The sequence below is a fragment of the Anopheles nili genome, chromosome 3 (genome assembly GCF_943737925.1).
Source record: "Anopheles nili chromosome 3, idAnoNiliSN_F5_01, whole genome shotgun sequence".
In the NCBI taxonomy this organism is placed as follows: domain Eukaryota; kingdom Metazoa; phylum Arthropoda; class Insecta; order Diptera; family Culicidae; genus Anopheles; species Anopheles nili.
In genome coordinates, this window is record NC_071292.1 from 21,378,732 (window position 1) to 21,393,091 (window position 14,360).

Genomic DNA, 14,360 nt, shown 5'->3' on the forward strand with positions numbered 1-14,360 from the left:
GCCTATAGCGTATGCCACTCATCGGCGAGAGGCAATGAATGCGATTTTTTTTCGGCGGATCCCCTGTTACAAACTTAAAGAATTTTAATGTCGGAGTTTTCTGGGATATCCATTCAAACATGGTACGACGCTCGTACAAAACAGTGTAAAGGAATTGATTTTTTATATTTATTTGATTTGTGATCCCAGTCCTCGGTGCACTGTAAAATCACTATGATTGTGTGCTAGGAGCTAGCTAAATAGAAAAAAAAATGAACTACTGAAATGCCCGCCCGTCAGTGTTTTTTTTTGTTTTGTGCCAGGAAAAGGAATAGGAGCACTGAATTTAGAGACGGTTACTTCACAGTTACAATTTGTATCGCTTTCTCTTCCCGTATGTAATGGCTTTGGGTAATGATTGCGTTTCGGTACGCCAGGGTCAGGGATGTCCTAGCTGAATTGAAAATCTATGGTGTTAATGTAAGAAATGTAAATAATCTTAACCGGTTCTATGAGAAGGTTTCTCGTTGTTACAGTTTGGCACCCGTCAAACGACATCTCCGTGCAACTTAGTGATTCTTCCCCGTTTCCCTACGACGGTGTGCGTGTCTCTGTGTGTGCGCTCGTGTTCGACGATGAGCACCCCTATTCGATGTGATTTATGTAAGGGTTCCAAACTGTATAGATATGTATCACCGCGGGTTTACACTAATTAGAGCCCATAGTCACACCGGGCGGACGTTCTGAATCGTTTTGTGAGATAATAGTAGTAGAACTAGGAGTAGCAGTGATAACAGAAGATACCATTTTGGTAAAGTAATTGAAACTCAGAAAATCCGGTCCATGCATTCGATCATCTATGTAGGATCTTTATGTATAACAAAACTAGCAGCGATAGTCCTCCTACAGGCAGATTTAGTTTCGGAATGGCTACCAGAAAAGCCCACTAGATAATTTTTACTATTAGACGATTCGCAAACGTTAAGAGAGTTTATGTTCTGAATATCTATTTATTGGGGAAGAAGCAATCACACGAAATACGCCTTTGTTGCGTTCCACGTTCAGGCATGTTTTATCGGGCTCAATTCAACTGTTGACTGATTGTTGGCGCTTAGAATTATTATTAATTTGGCAATAAATATAAACGAATTAAGTATCCAACTAACTTTCTGTTTTGTTTCCAATTTTTATTTAAACCCGTATTATTCATTTTTACATCTTGCACAGCAGGCTTGCGTGCGTGAAAAACTTGTGTGCAATACTTGCATGCAATCGAAGCGAGCGGGCGTCGAAATCGGCCGAAAATTTCAACATTTGTAACAGGGTCGCAGAACGCGTAGGAGGATGCTGCTTGAACCAGCCTGGTACCAGCGATGCGCGAAAGAGACAGAACGATCGTGAGCGGGAGTGAGACCATCCGAGTGGCGATCGTGCGTAGCCTCTTCGGTGTATGTGTTCTTGATATTATCACCAGCAAATGGGTACCTATTTATCGTTCGTATCCGAAAGCATATTTAGTCATCGCTCGCATGTGCTTGCGCGTGGATCAATTTCGCGGATTGGTGGGCGTTCTTTCCTTCTATTTTTTCACGTGTTTCATGGTCAATGGATTATGTAATCAAAACAACAAAAGCGACGATGTAAAAAAATATGTTTTTTATTATTGAACCAGCTCTGGTTAATTTCAAATCGAAGGACACATTCACGAAATAGACTCAAATGTAAAAATATCTATTTAGTTGAACAAAATAGAATAACAGAAACCAATTTTATCAAGGACGCTAGGATTGCCCACGCATTTTGGCTCGTAATTTCGCCATGTTTTTAGCTATTCCGGGCATTAAAAATCGCGCTAAACATTCGTCTCCGTCGTTTTCATCGCTTGTCGCTGCACCGGAGGAATGTTGACCGGCACGTGTGTGCAGATAGTAATTGAACCGCTCGAGCCTGCTCTTTTTCACACCAGTCGGATTAAATGTGTCACTATCCACATATAAAGCGAAGCCTCCATTTTGAGGGAACTCGGGAAGGACGTCGAAAAACAGATGCAGCACTTTCTCCGTCACCGGCATGTCGTCGAAGATCTTGAGAGTCGGTTCCTGTATGCCATAGCGGAACTTGCCAACGGCTGTGAATGCGGCGATAAGGGCCGACCTGCCCTTGCTACCAAACGCCAGACCGAACAGTTCGTACGCCTGGTTACCGCAAATGGACGCCGAAAGGATGCCCGCCGTTCCCGGGAGTAGATTGACCGTGAGCTTGTTCTGCTGGAAAACGTTGCAATGCGACCACTTGATGGGATGCGTCGAGTAACGGATGGACTGAATAATGATCCGTGGCAGAAGTGCCAGTAAGCTGGGATGCGCTGGTCCCGAGCAAGATTCAATGCCGGTCGAACGACAAACATCCGGTATCGACGAAACAGGAGCGAACTGCGTGCATGGTCGTCTGGCGTCGAAAGTGACGAACTTCCCCATAAAAGGCATGACGATTGCCGGTGATTCAGCCGCTGCTATTTTGCTCGAACTAGAAAGACAGCATAAAATTTTTCATTGTTATTGGAATCATGCATTTAAAGCGATGGTCACATTGAGCGTCTTCTCTACACATTTCGCTAGCCATGGGCGCCCAATGTAACCGCCGCCGATGGAGTGAATTTCACTCAAGTAGGCAATCGCATCAACCCGTACCTACCGTTCACCTCAGGGGATCGACTCGTTAAAGTGGCTTCCGCGATATGAGGGTTATCTTCCGGAAAGTTAGCTAAAAACATGGCATCTGACTGTTCGTCATCCGAGATGTAAATCACCTCGTGGCTATTTGATTCTATGAACTCAATAGATTGATCATACATCGACATTGCTTCCCGCTGGCTCGCTGGTTCATGTTTGATTGCGGGCGAATCCTCGGAGGAGATCGATATACGTGCAGATGGATCGACCGGCTGTAACGGTGGTATCCATTGTGGTGAATCCATTTGTTCCAGCTTTTCCGGTGGACGCGGTGAAATTTGGGAGAACGCAAAGTATTGCGTTGCCAATGCTGCGACATCATCCGGGAATCCCGGTTGTTGGGTGGAGCTTTGGATAGGCATAAAAGACTGGGTGTTGGGACAAGGCGAATGTTCTCTTACTTCATCATTGTATGAACTTGGCATCGTCGTTAAATCAATATCTTCGGGAGATGAGCTAATCCTTGCCGGAGATGGAATATATCTATCTTCTAAAGCTGGTGGTTCCTGCTGGCTTTCGGAAGGAGGCGGATCATTGATTCTATCACCAGTACACGTAACCCGTCCGCTTGCCTCTATTTCCAGTTCTGCTTCGTATTCAATAACTCCCGGCCGGACGGCGCATTGAGTGCGGAAAAGCATATCTTTTTTTCGATGCCGGTTTCGGTTTTGTGAAGGACTCCAGCTTGGTGCACTCAAATGTTTCTGGGTACCTTGTACGGGTGGCTGTGGGTTGGTGTTCATTTCCCTTTGTTTTTTACTACGGTCCTGGTCTTGCGTCGAACTAGCTTTTGTGGGGGTGTCTTGCAATTCATTCAGTGTTGGCCATGGCGACGGGGGATTTGGAATCCTTTCTTCCGCCGAAACACCATTCATGAAAGTGTCTTCTAACAGACTCAGTGCTGGCAATGCCGACGACGAGCTGGGAATACATTCTTCCGCTGGTTTTGATTGAGTTGAATGGTTTGCGTTATCATTCGTTTGCGAATCATTTGTAGCTTGACTCGGTTCAGCGTCCTTACTGATTTGCTCCAACGCCCATGCCAGGACACCCTTCGTTTTCTGTTCCAACTGCTCGTCTTCCGTTAGCAGCCTGATGTTCTTGGGCAACTCTCGGCGCTCGAAAGTGCTGGCATGGCTTCCGTAATGATAGAGCACGTGCCTGTCGACCAGAACTTGCGTGATGTTTGTGTTTTGGTTGTTCCATTTTTCCAAGTGCTCTGACAGCACAACTTTGTAGATGTTTGTACATTTTTTCACATATTCCAAAGAATAGGTAACAGGTTGCCTATCCGTTTCCAAATCATCGATTAAAATCGGTCGGGGCGGTTCGGGTAAGAGAGGTGTAGCCGCGTATTTGCCCACAGAGTAGATGCGATCCTGGCACGGATCGTCGAAACGTATGTTTCGCCATATAAGGCTACATCGATTTTCGCAACTAGTACTCAGCTCTTCCACAAGCAGATCCATGACGTGTTCTTCGATTGCGTCCAGATTATGTTTCAGATTGGAATGGCGTGTCAGCAATTTGCGCAGCTTTTGTTTCGAATGTTTCCTGTGTTGCTGCTCCCTTTGACGTTGGCATTCTGTCAGGTACTTGGGTAATTTTTCTAGCTTATCCGACCAGTTGGAGAACTTGGCCAAATTTCTTATCACTTTCTGTTGATCGACTAACACGCAATTATTGAGTGTCATATCCACAAACGCCAGCTTCCGAATGCCAGCATTCTCAAGGGTTTGTTTGTGGTGATCGAATTCGTTGGCAGAGAGCAGAGGAATTTGTGTGGCCATACGAAACACTCCTTCATAGTAACGAGATTTGAAACGTACCCGACAAAGTCGCTTACGAATACGCATTTTTGGTTGCGTTAGATACTTTTTGTAAAGAAATTCCGCATATTGCAGCCTAGAGCTTTCGCTACGCTCTGGGTACTCCTCCGCTATGATTTGTTTGATGTTCGTGTGATCAAAAAACAGTTTTTGTGCAAATGAATTTGAAGGCACTATTCCATTGTTTGCGGGTTTGCTCTTTTCTGATTCTGAAGCACTATTTTTGGCCTTTTTGGACAGAATCGATGCTGCTAGTTTGTTTATGTCTGCTTTGATTGCAGTGGCAGTATTTGAGTTGGTACGTCGGTTAGGCATGTTGCCAGTTCTATGCAGCTACAATTTGATATCTAAAATGCGAAGGTAAAAATATCAACAAAACCGATCATTGAAATAACAAAAGCCCATTTTTCTACAAACAATAACAATACTTCACGAAACTTACAAATAAATTAACGCAACAAATAGCATCTACACGGATTTGATTTGTACGGATGAAATATCACGTTAGACGTTCTCGCAACTCAGAGTACCATTTAACTAATATAAGGGGACAGAATATAACGTCAACCATAGGTTTCCTTATACAGTAAACAGCAAAACTAACTTTAAAACCCCATTTGAACGCGCCCATGAAGCACTCTCGAACGACCGATACTGAAATGTTGTTGATTATAGTTATAAACTTTAGTTTGGCGGTTGCAAATGCGCAGCAGTCGACGTATCATTGACATTAAGGTTGGGGCAGGAAAAAATTGACAGATTAGATACTATTCTGGATTTTTATGGACACCATAATATTAAATGGTGAATTGGGAATTTTAAACGTAAAGTGATGGCTTTGACAACATTATTGATTTATCTTTCATCTAAAACAAATTTATCCGTATTTATCAGAGGTTCAAAAATTTTTCTTCTCAAGTCCACGTGACAATTGCACATGGCCATTTCAAAGCGTTAAGAACATGCTTGAAGCACCTTACTTTTTCAAATTGGTATATCTTTGATTCAAAAACAGGTACAGAGGCTCTTGTGTTATTATCTCTACAATGTTGAAATACCCAACACCCGATACAAAATATTAGGATAATTATAGGACCACATACTTACTTCTATGTTTCAAGCAAAGTACGATAAGGTTAAATACTAAAGACATTGGGTTAGCGCTTAGTACTTCATTTAATTGATAACACACAAGTACTTACCCAAATCGCAGCTCCTTCGTCTATTGTCATCAACAATCGGCCACAATCGCTCACAAAAGTCGTACCGTTTTCTTATTAACATCTCCATCTCTATATATCTATCTCTGGTTCGCTTTCTGTCTCTTGCCACATTTATTCGCTCCATTGCACATTTTCGCGTAACGTTTTGGTTGCTCTTTTTTCTACACGATAATCATTTGATGCTGTGTGTTGTTTTTCTTCGATTAATTTCAGTTCAGTTTCTTGGTAATATAGTATTACTTTGCTATTCATGGCCATGGCTTGCGTTTTTTTATGATGCGTTTACTTTTAGGCGTGTGTCTAATGACTGCCACATTGTGTCTTCGCAGGCTGGAAAACCTGCCTGTTTCTAGATTCCAGTTTTTCCTAGCCTAAGGTCGAAGCGGGATGGAGATTTGCTTTGCCTGGCGCTTGCAATAGGGAGAATGCAAAATAATAACGGTTGTTGATTCCCCCGCAGCCTTTAAAAAACTACTTTTGTTTTGCTGTGTTGAACTGCCTCTGCCTAGACTATTGCTATTACACATTGGTCTGGTGGAATTGCGAGTACTCGTCCTGAGCACGGGATGACAAATCCTGATTCTGCATTTTATAGCGTTTACTTTATACACAGACAAAATCATGTAGCATATCATTTGCATGTGCGTTTGTTTCTTACTGCCGCTTTTTGCATCTTACCCCATCACGTGGTTGACGATAGTTTAGTTGTTATCATCCATCACGATGATCAGGATGGTAGTAATCGAGAATGGGTTTGATTTGAATGTTCGTGATTGTGTTGTCGTACGGTTTATATTTCGAAAAGGTCGTTGAGATGGACTGAAATATATAAATCCTTTTTCGGTAGTGGTTCATTCTGTTCATATGAAAATTGCATTCCTGTAGCGGTTCGAATGGGCATATGTTTGAGTACTTGGGTGCCATTTTCTATATTCCAGTTGTAACGAAATGCGAAGGATGAAAGAAGCCGAAACTAGCATAAAAACTCTACTACTTGCTCAATTGTTTAAATTTGTATCTCTCGCACCGTGTCATCGTCGTTAGCAACTAACCGTAGGTTGACTCTTTTCGATTTAATGTCTTTTCAGATTTGGAAGCTTTCGCTTATGTACAGGGCAATTGGTTTGTTTTTTTTTCTGTTATAATTTTCAATTTCTGCAGAGTTTGGATTACATTTGTGGAGGAACGGCCTCGAACGAGAACTGGATTGTTTTTGTTTAAATCATATTACCCTTCTTGCATTGCCCGTACTTTACATGTACAGTGCAGGTCAGACTGTGCATAGCGGTACGTTCCTTTGGCTGAAATTAAAAAAATGATAAATTCAAATTTTAACAATTCTTGAGGGGTTATTCCAACGGTATAACGTTCAGGTTATAACGTGTTGTTAGTTGTGATGTTAATAGTTGCATGCCTTTCATTAAACCGTTGCATATTCTTTATACGTTTGCTAATTTGTTTATCTTTTCTCACATCGCGCTTCCCTTTTCTTTTTCCATCCCTATTGTGTGTCTTATTCTTGTCCTAGATCACTTGTAGTTCAATTTAGGTTTGTAGCTCTTTTCAAGACTGTTACGCATCGCTGTTCTTGAGTATAATAAAAAATTCTAAACTTAGTTAACAATGCAATAGATTTCATCATGTACGCTAGGTCATGTACGCTTCCATTAAATCCTTTTAAATTGTTTCAACATATATTATAATCAACTCCTATTGTGCATCAGAACATAACGGGTACATTATAGAATCTGTGGAACAAAATGTACAGATTGTTCAGTGAGCGCTGATTTTGCTTCTTATTTTTATTAGCTATAGTCCTTCCTAATTCGATAAATGTTCCAACACCATTCCGTTGAGTCTCGTCTTCCTCGCCGCATCGGGTTTCGTGTTTTTTACGCCACTAAGCCATTTAGTCCAACATAAAATAGATGGACGTTTCGGTATGTTTCTGTTATTCGTAGGAGATTTTTTGTTATGATCGACTAGGGCACAGACTGTAGATGTAGATTGAAACACGCTAGGCAAATATCGCTGGAGTTGATTTCAAGTAACAGAATAAAACGGTACCAATTTTAAGCGAGACGCTCGACAGGCGTGTTGGGATGGAACTAAACAGACGGACCGCTGCATCACCTAATAGCATAAGCCGCGCTGCTCAGACGCTTGGAAGTACCACGTTTCGCCTTCAATTAATCACCATGTCTACACGGATCTGATAAATACAGCATGTCACCGGCATATCAAGGTAGCAAAATAGCAGATACCTTTCTGTTCTAGTGTACCCTTACATTGTGAGAAGGCTATCAAGAGAAGTTGCTCAATTTACACGTTAAAAATATATATATATATATACTTTGTCGATACATTTCTTTACACAATCCGATGGCGATATGTAGAGCTAGACACTAGACATGTTGTATTTATGTTTGCTTCTCAATATTGTAATTATTGTGGTTTCCATAGCAAGAAGCTACGGCATGGTATGAAGAATACTTCAAAAGCAGTCGAAGCGTAAAACCAATAGACTTCGTAGTCCCCGCGAGAGCAGAATGAGGAGCTCAATGCAAAGAAAGTATCGCGAGTTGCTGCTATATTGCGTGTGTTTTTGGTTGCGCATACCACCATTCATGTCAACACCAGTTTCACCCTACACCTACCGATCAATAATAAGGGTCTTTAGCATCCCTTACCATCCCTCCACCACTGTTAGTTTAGACGCATCTCTGCCAGATTGTATAAGTCTACGAAGGAATGCACGAGGAAGGGGATCACGATGCCTACTGGTAATGGGGGGAAAAAGTACGCCTTACTTGAATTTGATCATAATCTACTGTCCTAACTTCGCTGGACTTAACACTAGTTCCGGTTCGGCTTTGGTGGTACTGGCGGACGCCGGCGTGTGCAGCATGGCAGACGCCGCCGTGGTGATCGTATTGGTTCCCAGCGTGATCGGATCGTGCTGCGTGAAAGGCGGTGGCGAAAAGATGTAGTTGCTACTGCTACTGCTGCTGTTGCTATGGTAATGGGGTGAACCTGACGACAGGAACCCAGCAAGCGGTGAGGAAGCACCTGGTATCGAACCGGCCGACGCCCGGTAACCGCCAGCAATCGCCGACGATAGGTACGAAGTCGACGGCAGCGGTGAAAGCTGTCCCGGCAGTGGTGTACTTCCGGCGAAGCTCACCGTTGGTCCGACGGTGCCGGATGTCGAACTAGCCGTGGGCGGCAGTGTCAGCAGGTTGCCACCGGTGGTAGAGTGCTTGTTCCCGCTTGTCCCGTGCATGGCGGATCCGTTCGCTGGAACCATCGGGATGGTGAGCGAGGACGTGCCTCCGGTTGGGGGCATCGTTACCACCGACTTCGTGGGTGAGCTGAGAGGCGTTGGACCGATGATCATGAGGGATGTTTCCATCAGCTGGTTGGCGGGTTCGGTGGGACCCGCGGTGGCGGATCCATACGCCGACGTTTGCAACTCTCTGGCAGGCTTCTGCTGATGCACAGACGTCCGCTGACGACGTAGTTTGCTATCCTTGCGATGGTGGTGACTGCCGGGTGAATGCAACTGATCGTCGTCTTGGTCTTCACCCGTCAGGTCTATAACCTGCGTGTCGGATGCGTGCTGTAGTTGCCGTCGGTGTGAGTCCTCCTCGCCGTCCGATATGCTCACGATTGCTGCATCGTCCCGTCGTTGTTCGATCTTCTTCAGCTCTAAAGGTGGTTCTGCAAAACGAAGCAGATGTATCGTTAATGTGCCGAACGTATATCGATCCCGATGCATTGTGTGTGCTCTGTCCCACAGGTGGTACCTTCTAGTTTCTCCGGTTCTTTGATGATAGGAACGATCCGGTTCGATGACACCTTCTGCTCGTTCTGCAGGAACAGCGATGTGGTCGCGATCTGCCGCAGAGCCTCGACACCCTCGTAGGTTTTGGTTTTGACGATGGATTTGGGATATATCTGAGGCTGTTTAGTCTGGAATGATCGAGAGCACCAATCAGATCGCCATGCTTCCGTCGTTGCGATCGATTCGTCTTACCGGTATGTGAGGTCCGCGTGCTATCGATACTCGTTTACTGTCGCCTCGTAACAGGGAAGTTCTATGATCTGCGTCTATCTTGGCGTTTTTCTTATCCCGCGCTCTACGACTAGATGATATACAATGGGATGGGCATATACAAAACAGGATACGCAATATACAACAAAATAAGCCGAGACCTGAAACGAATGCAAAAGGGAGGGGAGTTTTGTTAGGGTGGTCTTTCGTCCGACAGTTTTCCCGCGCAACGTCAGCTTACCAATTAACGATGGTCCGATTAGTCTTAGTTCAACCGTTTTGAATCCTTTCTCGCCGGTACCGACGAATGCTATCACTAAACCAATTGCTATGGTACCTAAACCTACGTATAGGAAGGCATTGGCGAATGAACTGGGTCCTCTGAGTACGCCGAGTAGGTCTTCATCGTCCGAGGAGCCACCTAACGATGAGTCTTGTATCTGTAGGCAACGAATGCGTTAGATCACTAGGCCATAAGATCACTCAGAACAGCCGACACTTACCCGATTCCGTTTGACCCATCGTCGATGGCAGGAGGCGGGTGTTTCCTGTACACTGCAACGTCTTCCTCTTTCTAGCCATGCTGCACGACCTTGGGCACACTGTGCGGGAGATGTTGCGGAAAAAGCGGAAGATGTTGGGGCGGGGGAGAAAACAGATCGAATTAGTGCCGTTCCATCCCTTGCGCAATCGAAAGCTTCGGTTGTGGATAGTGGAAAGGATCAAGATAGTACGAGCAGGAAGCAAAGATACATTGCATTGTTTTTGAGGGAAATTCGTGGCATTCGTAGCAAGTCTGCGCCTCGAAGTACATGACGGAGTACGGCGTCCTCTAGGGCGGTGCCTTAACCTAATAGTTAAGCATGTTGTTTATTTTATTTGATTTTTTGTTTCAAATAGATCACAATACACAGCATGAAGTTGACTGAAATGGGGTGTGATTATGGCCTTGCGTAGACGGGAGGGGCGTCTTTTTCGCCTATCTAACAGCCGGAAAAACTCAACTGTTTGGTTGGTACGATCGAGGCTTTCGGATTGTTTTTTGGGGTGAGGTTAAAGGTAGTATAGGGTGGTAGCTTACCTAGAGACAGCAGAATAGTGGAAGATAGATTGTGCAGATAGAAGATTGTGCGCTTCAGAAAGGCACACATACACAACACATACAAACACACACGCACACACATAGGCGAGACAGTAGCGGGGGGGTGTTTGTTTAAAAATAGTCGGTAAATAGTTTTCATTGTAAGGAAAGTTGAAAGTTTAGCATCACACTACATGCGCAAGCAAGGCAGGCGGTGAAACCGTTACACACTACGGGGCGGTGTTACTAGCAAACACGCTAACTACGAAAGCATTCCAAAGGCACGCCGAGATTAGCAGAAACATACTCCCCAACGAGGACGCGTTCCATAGTTCCCTTCGCGCAAGGACCATTTCCATCTGGTGCTTGCTGGGTTGGGTGTGTTCCATCGATCGGTCGGGAGTGGCAGTGTTTCGTGATTGTTGCCGTGTTGTGTGTGTGTGTGCGTGGGAGTGTGGGAGTGTTACGACGATTTCCGCGGGTTGCACACGGGTAAAAAGGGGTAGCAGCTCGACTAATGGGTAAAGTTTTTCCTATTGACGGATTTATCGTTCGCGCTAGGTGGCACGTTGAGGGGCCGCCACACAATCGTTGTGCGTGATTTACACGCTGTTACGGTTACTTACCTCGATGTGACACTTGGGACAAGCGGTTAAGAGTGAAGCCGCGATTTACAGACTACTTCTGCGCTTTACACATTTTAATGGACCACCATCGCGAAGTTGCGACAGGTTTATGGAGAATGAGGGTAAAACGAAACATCTTTTCTGTGTGTGTATTTTTTTTTGGTTGGAAAACTGTTTTTTTATGAGAATTAATTATGAGAATAGCTCAAAATATTAACCATCAACTCCATTAACCATCTGAACCCTTTAATTGTTATTAAACATTCAGGATCTAGCGAAAATAAATAGATTATACTGACTTGTTTAGGAATTCGGACTACGGACGACAGATGAAGGCATGGGCCATAGAAAAAAAAATGAAGTATATTTATGAAAACCGTATAAAAATGTTGGCTTTTTGCAGCACCGTTATGATGTTACGAAAAAAGAAACTTAGTTCATTTTAAGAACACCTGCGTCCTTCCCCATCAGACCATGGAGTAGTGGAGTTGTTCGAAGGTACCATTTTGTCCAACGTACCCAATTTACATACGTTAACTCGAACAAATTACATCCACTACTAACTGCTGTCCCTATCAGCGGCCAGTCCAGCTACCCACCGGTGGCACACGTTAACTAAACCGTGTTGCGCACTCCTGTCGGGTCGAGCAGGAAATGAAGTGCCTGCGAATCATCCATAAATAACGAATGTGTTCATGCATTTTAATTACTTCCTAATCACTTTAGCCTGCCGCAGGACGAACGCGCCCATTCGGAGGAACGGACGGACGGACGGAACCAATCTCGAGTTCGCGTTGACCCGGACCCGGTTGACGATTCAGCACGCGTGTCGAGCAAAGGCTGCTGGCAAAGGGTGTCCACACATCATCGTGCCGTTTGTCCGAGGTTCGTCCCGTCAAAAGGTTCTGACCTCGCGGAAGCCCTGTTCAGCTGCGAGCAGACATACGCCACTGGTCGTCCATTCCAGTTGGTTGTGCTGGAGATGCTGGACGTTTTCTCGTGCGCTAGTCGGATACGGTCATTTGCTCGTTGTTCCATCGTTGTGCGATTCTGCCGGCGACGGCACACGCTAATAACCGTAATCGTTTGTAATAATGACGATAAATGAAAACGTCAGCTGAAATTGTGCATATTACGCTCGGGACCTAGTGGGACCGCGCGAGAACTTATCGGTCTAGGAGTTTTGCCGCGGTTCTGTTTCGTAACCGGACGGGTTCAAGTGCTCGGACTGACGAACGTTGGAACCCATTTTGGTTTCAGAACGGGAAACGGCGCAGGATAGACGCGGCTGTCTCTGTCCGACGGCTCCCATCCGGGTTGTTGCGAGGTCAATCAAGGACCTTTCATTGGGCTTGCTGGAGGATGGTAAAAGTTGAGCAACTCATGATTTTTTTCCTCACCAGCCAACGTCGTCCTGGTTTCTCTCCCATTCCCCGCAAGATGGAAATGATGTTTGGCACGACGGCGATTAGGTGCAGTGGATTATTGTGTGCGCTGTTGATTACTTTTGGCTGACAATTGCAAAAGAACCAGCGTACAGCAGAGCTTATGCTTAAGCGAGCACGGGATTTCTGGTCTTAGTGGGCAGGGCAGTAAATATTAGGCTAGCAATTCGATGAATATCTCGTGGGCGATATTGCCGAGGACGTTGACCTTTTTCGTTGGTTTTATGCTGGGTGGTAGATATCGTTTTGGGATCAGAGCAACGTCGCGGTAATGCAGGATTGAATGCAAATGTATTCCACCCTCAGCATGCTCAATCACTGCAATTTTGTTTCTCGATATAAAAAGAGAATTTTGGTCAAGGCAGTCGCTAGTCATTTGTGTCCTACGTAGCTGTCTATACTGCTTGATATTTAGACACGAAACACAACCCGATTGGGACTCTAATTAATAAGAAATATGCACTAAACTGAATCGCTGAAGTTTCTTCATTTGCTTAATTTAGATAACATTGAAGCTTTAGATAAAAGTAGTTTATGGTCGTTAGCAAATCGAATCAGAGCACATAAAATCCACACATAATCACGTCCACGGAAAAGAAAAGTTGGTTTAACAAAATTAAATTTCATTCAATTGTACCCCCATGCACGTTTGATGTGTTTATTTCGAGCCTCATGCATTCGAACGGAAAAGCTTGCAGACTGGTTTGGCATAATTGTTAGTATTCTGCTTCCCTCGAATACCCTCCAGGGGCTCTGATGATCATCCCGCTCCTGCTACCGACCCGGGTGGGTGAGTACATTAATTTCCCTGCGCTTCAGAAGGTTGAAGGGTGTTTCAACGGGCCCCCGGATACCAACGGTGTTATTGTTTCCGGGCCGCTTTTGTGTGTGTGTTGCTTGTCCAGCCCGTCCGGCCGACGGTCGTTCTTCAGCCGAAGGTTTCAAGCACCCAAAACCCGGGAGGCCACTTCGCCAGCACCGTTAAAAGGGCGGGGATGTTTTTTTTTGTCCGTTGCCTTCCTGATGCCACCCGTACCTAACAGACACCTAACCGCAACAAGTGCGGCCAGTGTCCGCCGGCTATGGCGTGTGGTTTTATGTTGCGCTCCCGGACACCGGACCCGGGTTTCTTATGCGAGCCCCGTTTCCCAAGGCGGTGGTGGCAGTAAATCGTGAACCCGAACTGCCCCGGACTGCCGTATGGCCATCCGCGTGCGCTAGCAACAAGTCGAACCGTGCGCGGAACGCGAAAGAAGAAAGCACCGTCCGGGCGGTAGGACAAATAAAAAGTGTCCGAGATAAACGGGCGAAAAGCGTGGCTCGATGGAATAGGGCGCGCCCGGTCACAAGGTTTTTGGGGCCACGCTGGCAAGCAACAGGACGGTGTGTTT

At 45.1% G+C, this 14,360-nt stretch overlaps 2 protein-coding genes across 2 annotated transcripts in view; both read right to left on the reverse strand.

Moving 5' to 3' along the window:
• Positions 1-1,679: 1,679 nt before the first annotated feature.
• LOC128723891 (uncharacterized) lies at positions 1,680-2,465 on the reverse strand. Its single transcript, XM_053817655.1, has one exon. The coding sequence runs from the start codon at positions 2,463-2,465 to the stop codon at positions 1,761-1,763; it is 705 nt and encodes a 234-aa protein (XP_053673630.1). The 3' UTR covers positions 1,680-1,760.
• Positions 2,466-8,590: 6,125 nt separating this feature from the next.
• The window catches only part of LOC128727872 (uncharacterized), a 55,091-nt gene continuing 49,321 nt past the window's right edge, over positions 8,591-14,360 (reverse strand). The window contains exons 2-6 of the mRNA XM_053821823.1: positions 10,321-10,419; positions 10,059-10,257; positions 9,800-9,978; positions 9,570-9,735; positions 8,591-9,483 (exon numbers count right to left, since the gene is read on the reverse strand). Of these exons, the coding sequence (XP_053677798.1) occupies positions 8,591-9,483; positions 9,570-9,735; positions 9,800-9,978; positions 10,059-10,257; positions 10,321-10,419 (1,536 nt within the window). The remainder of the gene's footprint in view (positions 9,484-9,569; positions 9,736-9,799; positions 9,979-10,058; positions 10,258-10,320; positions 10,420-14,360) is intronic.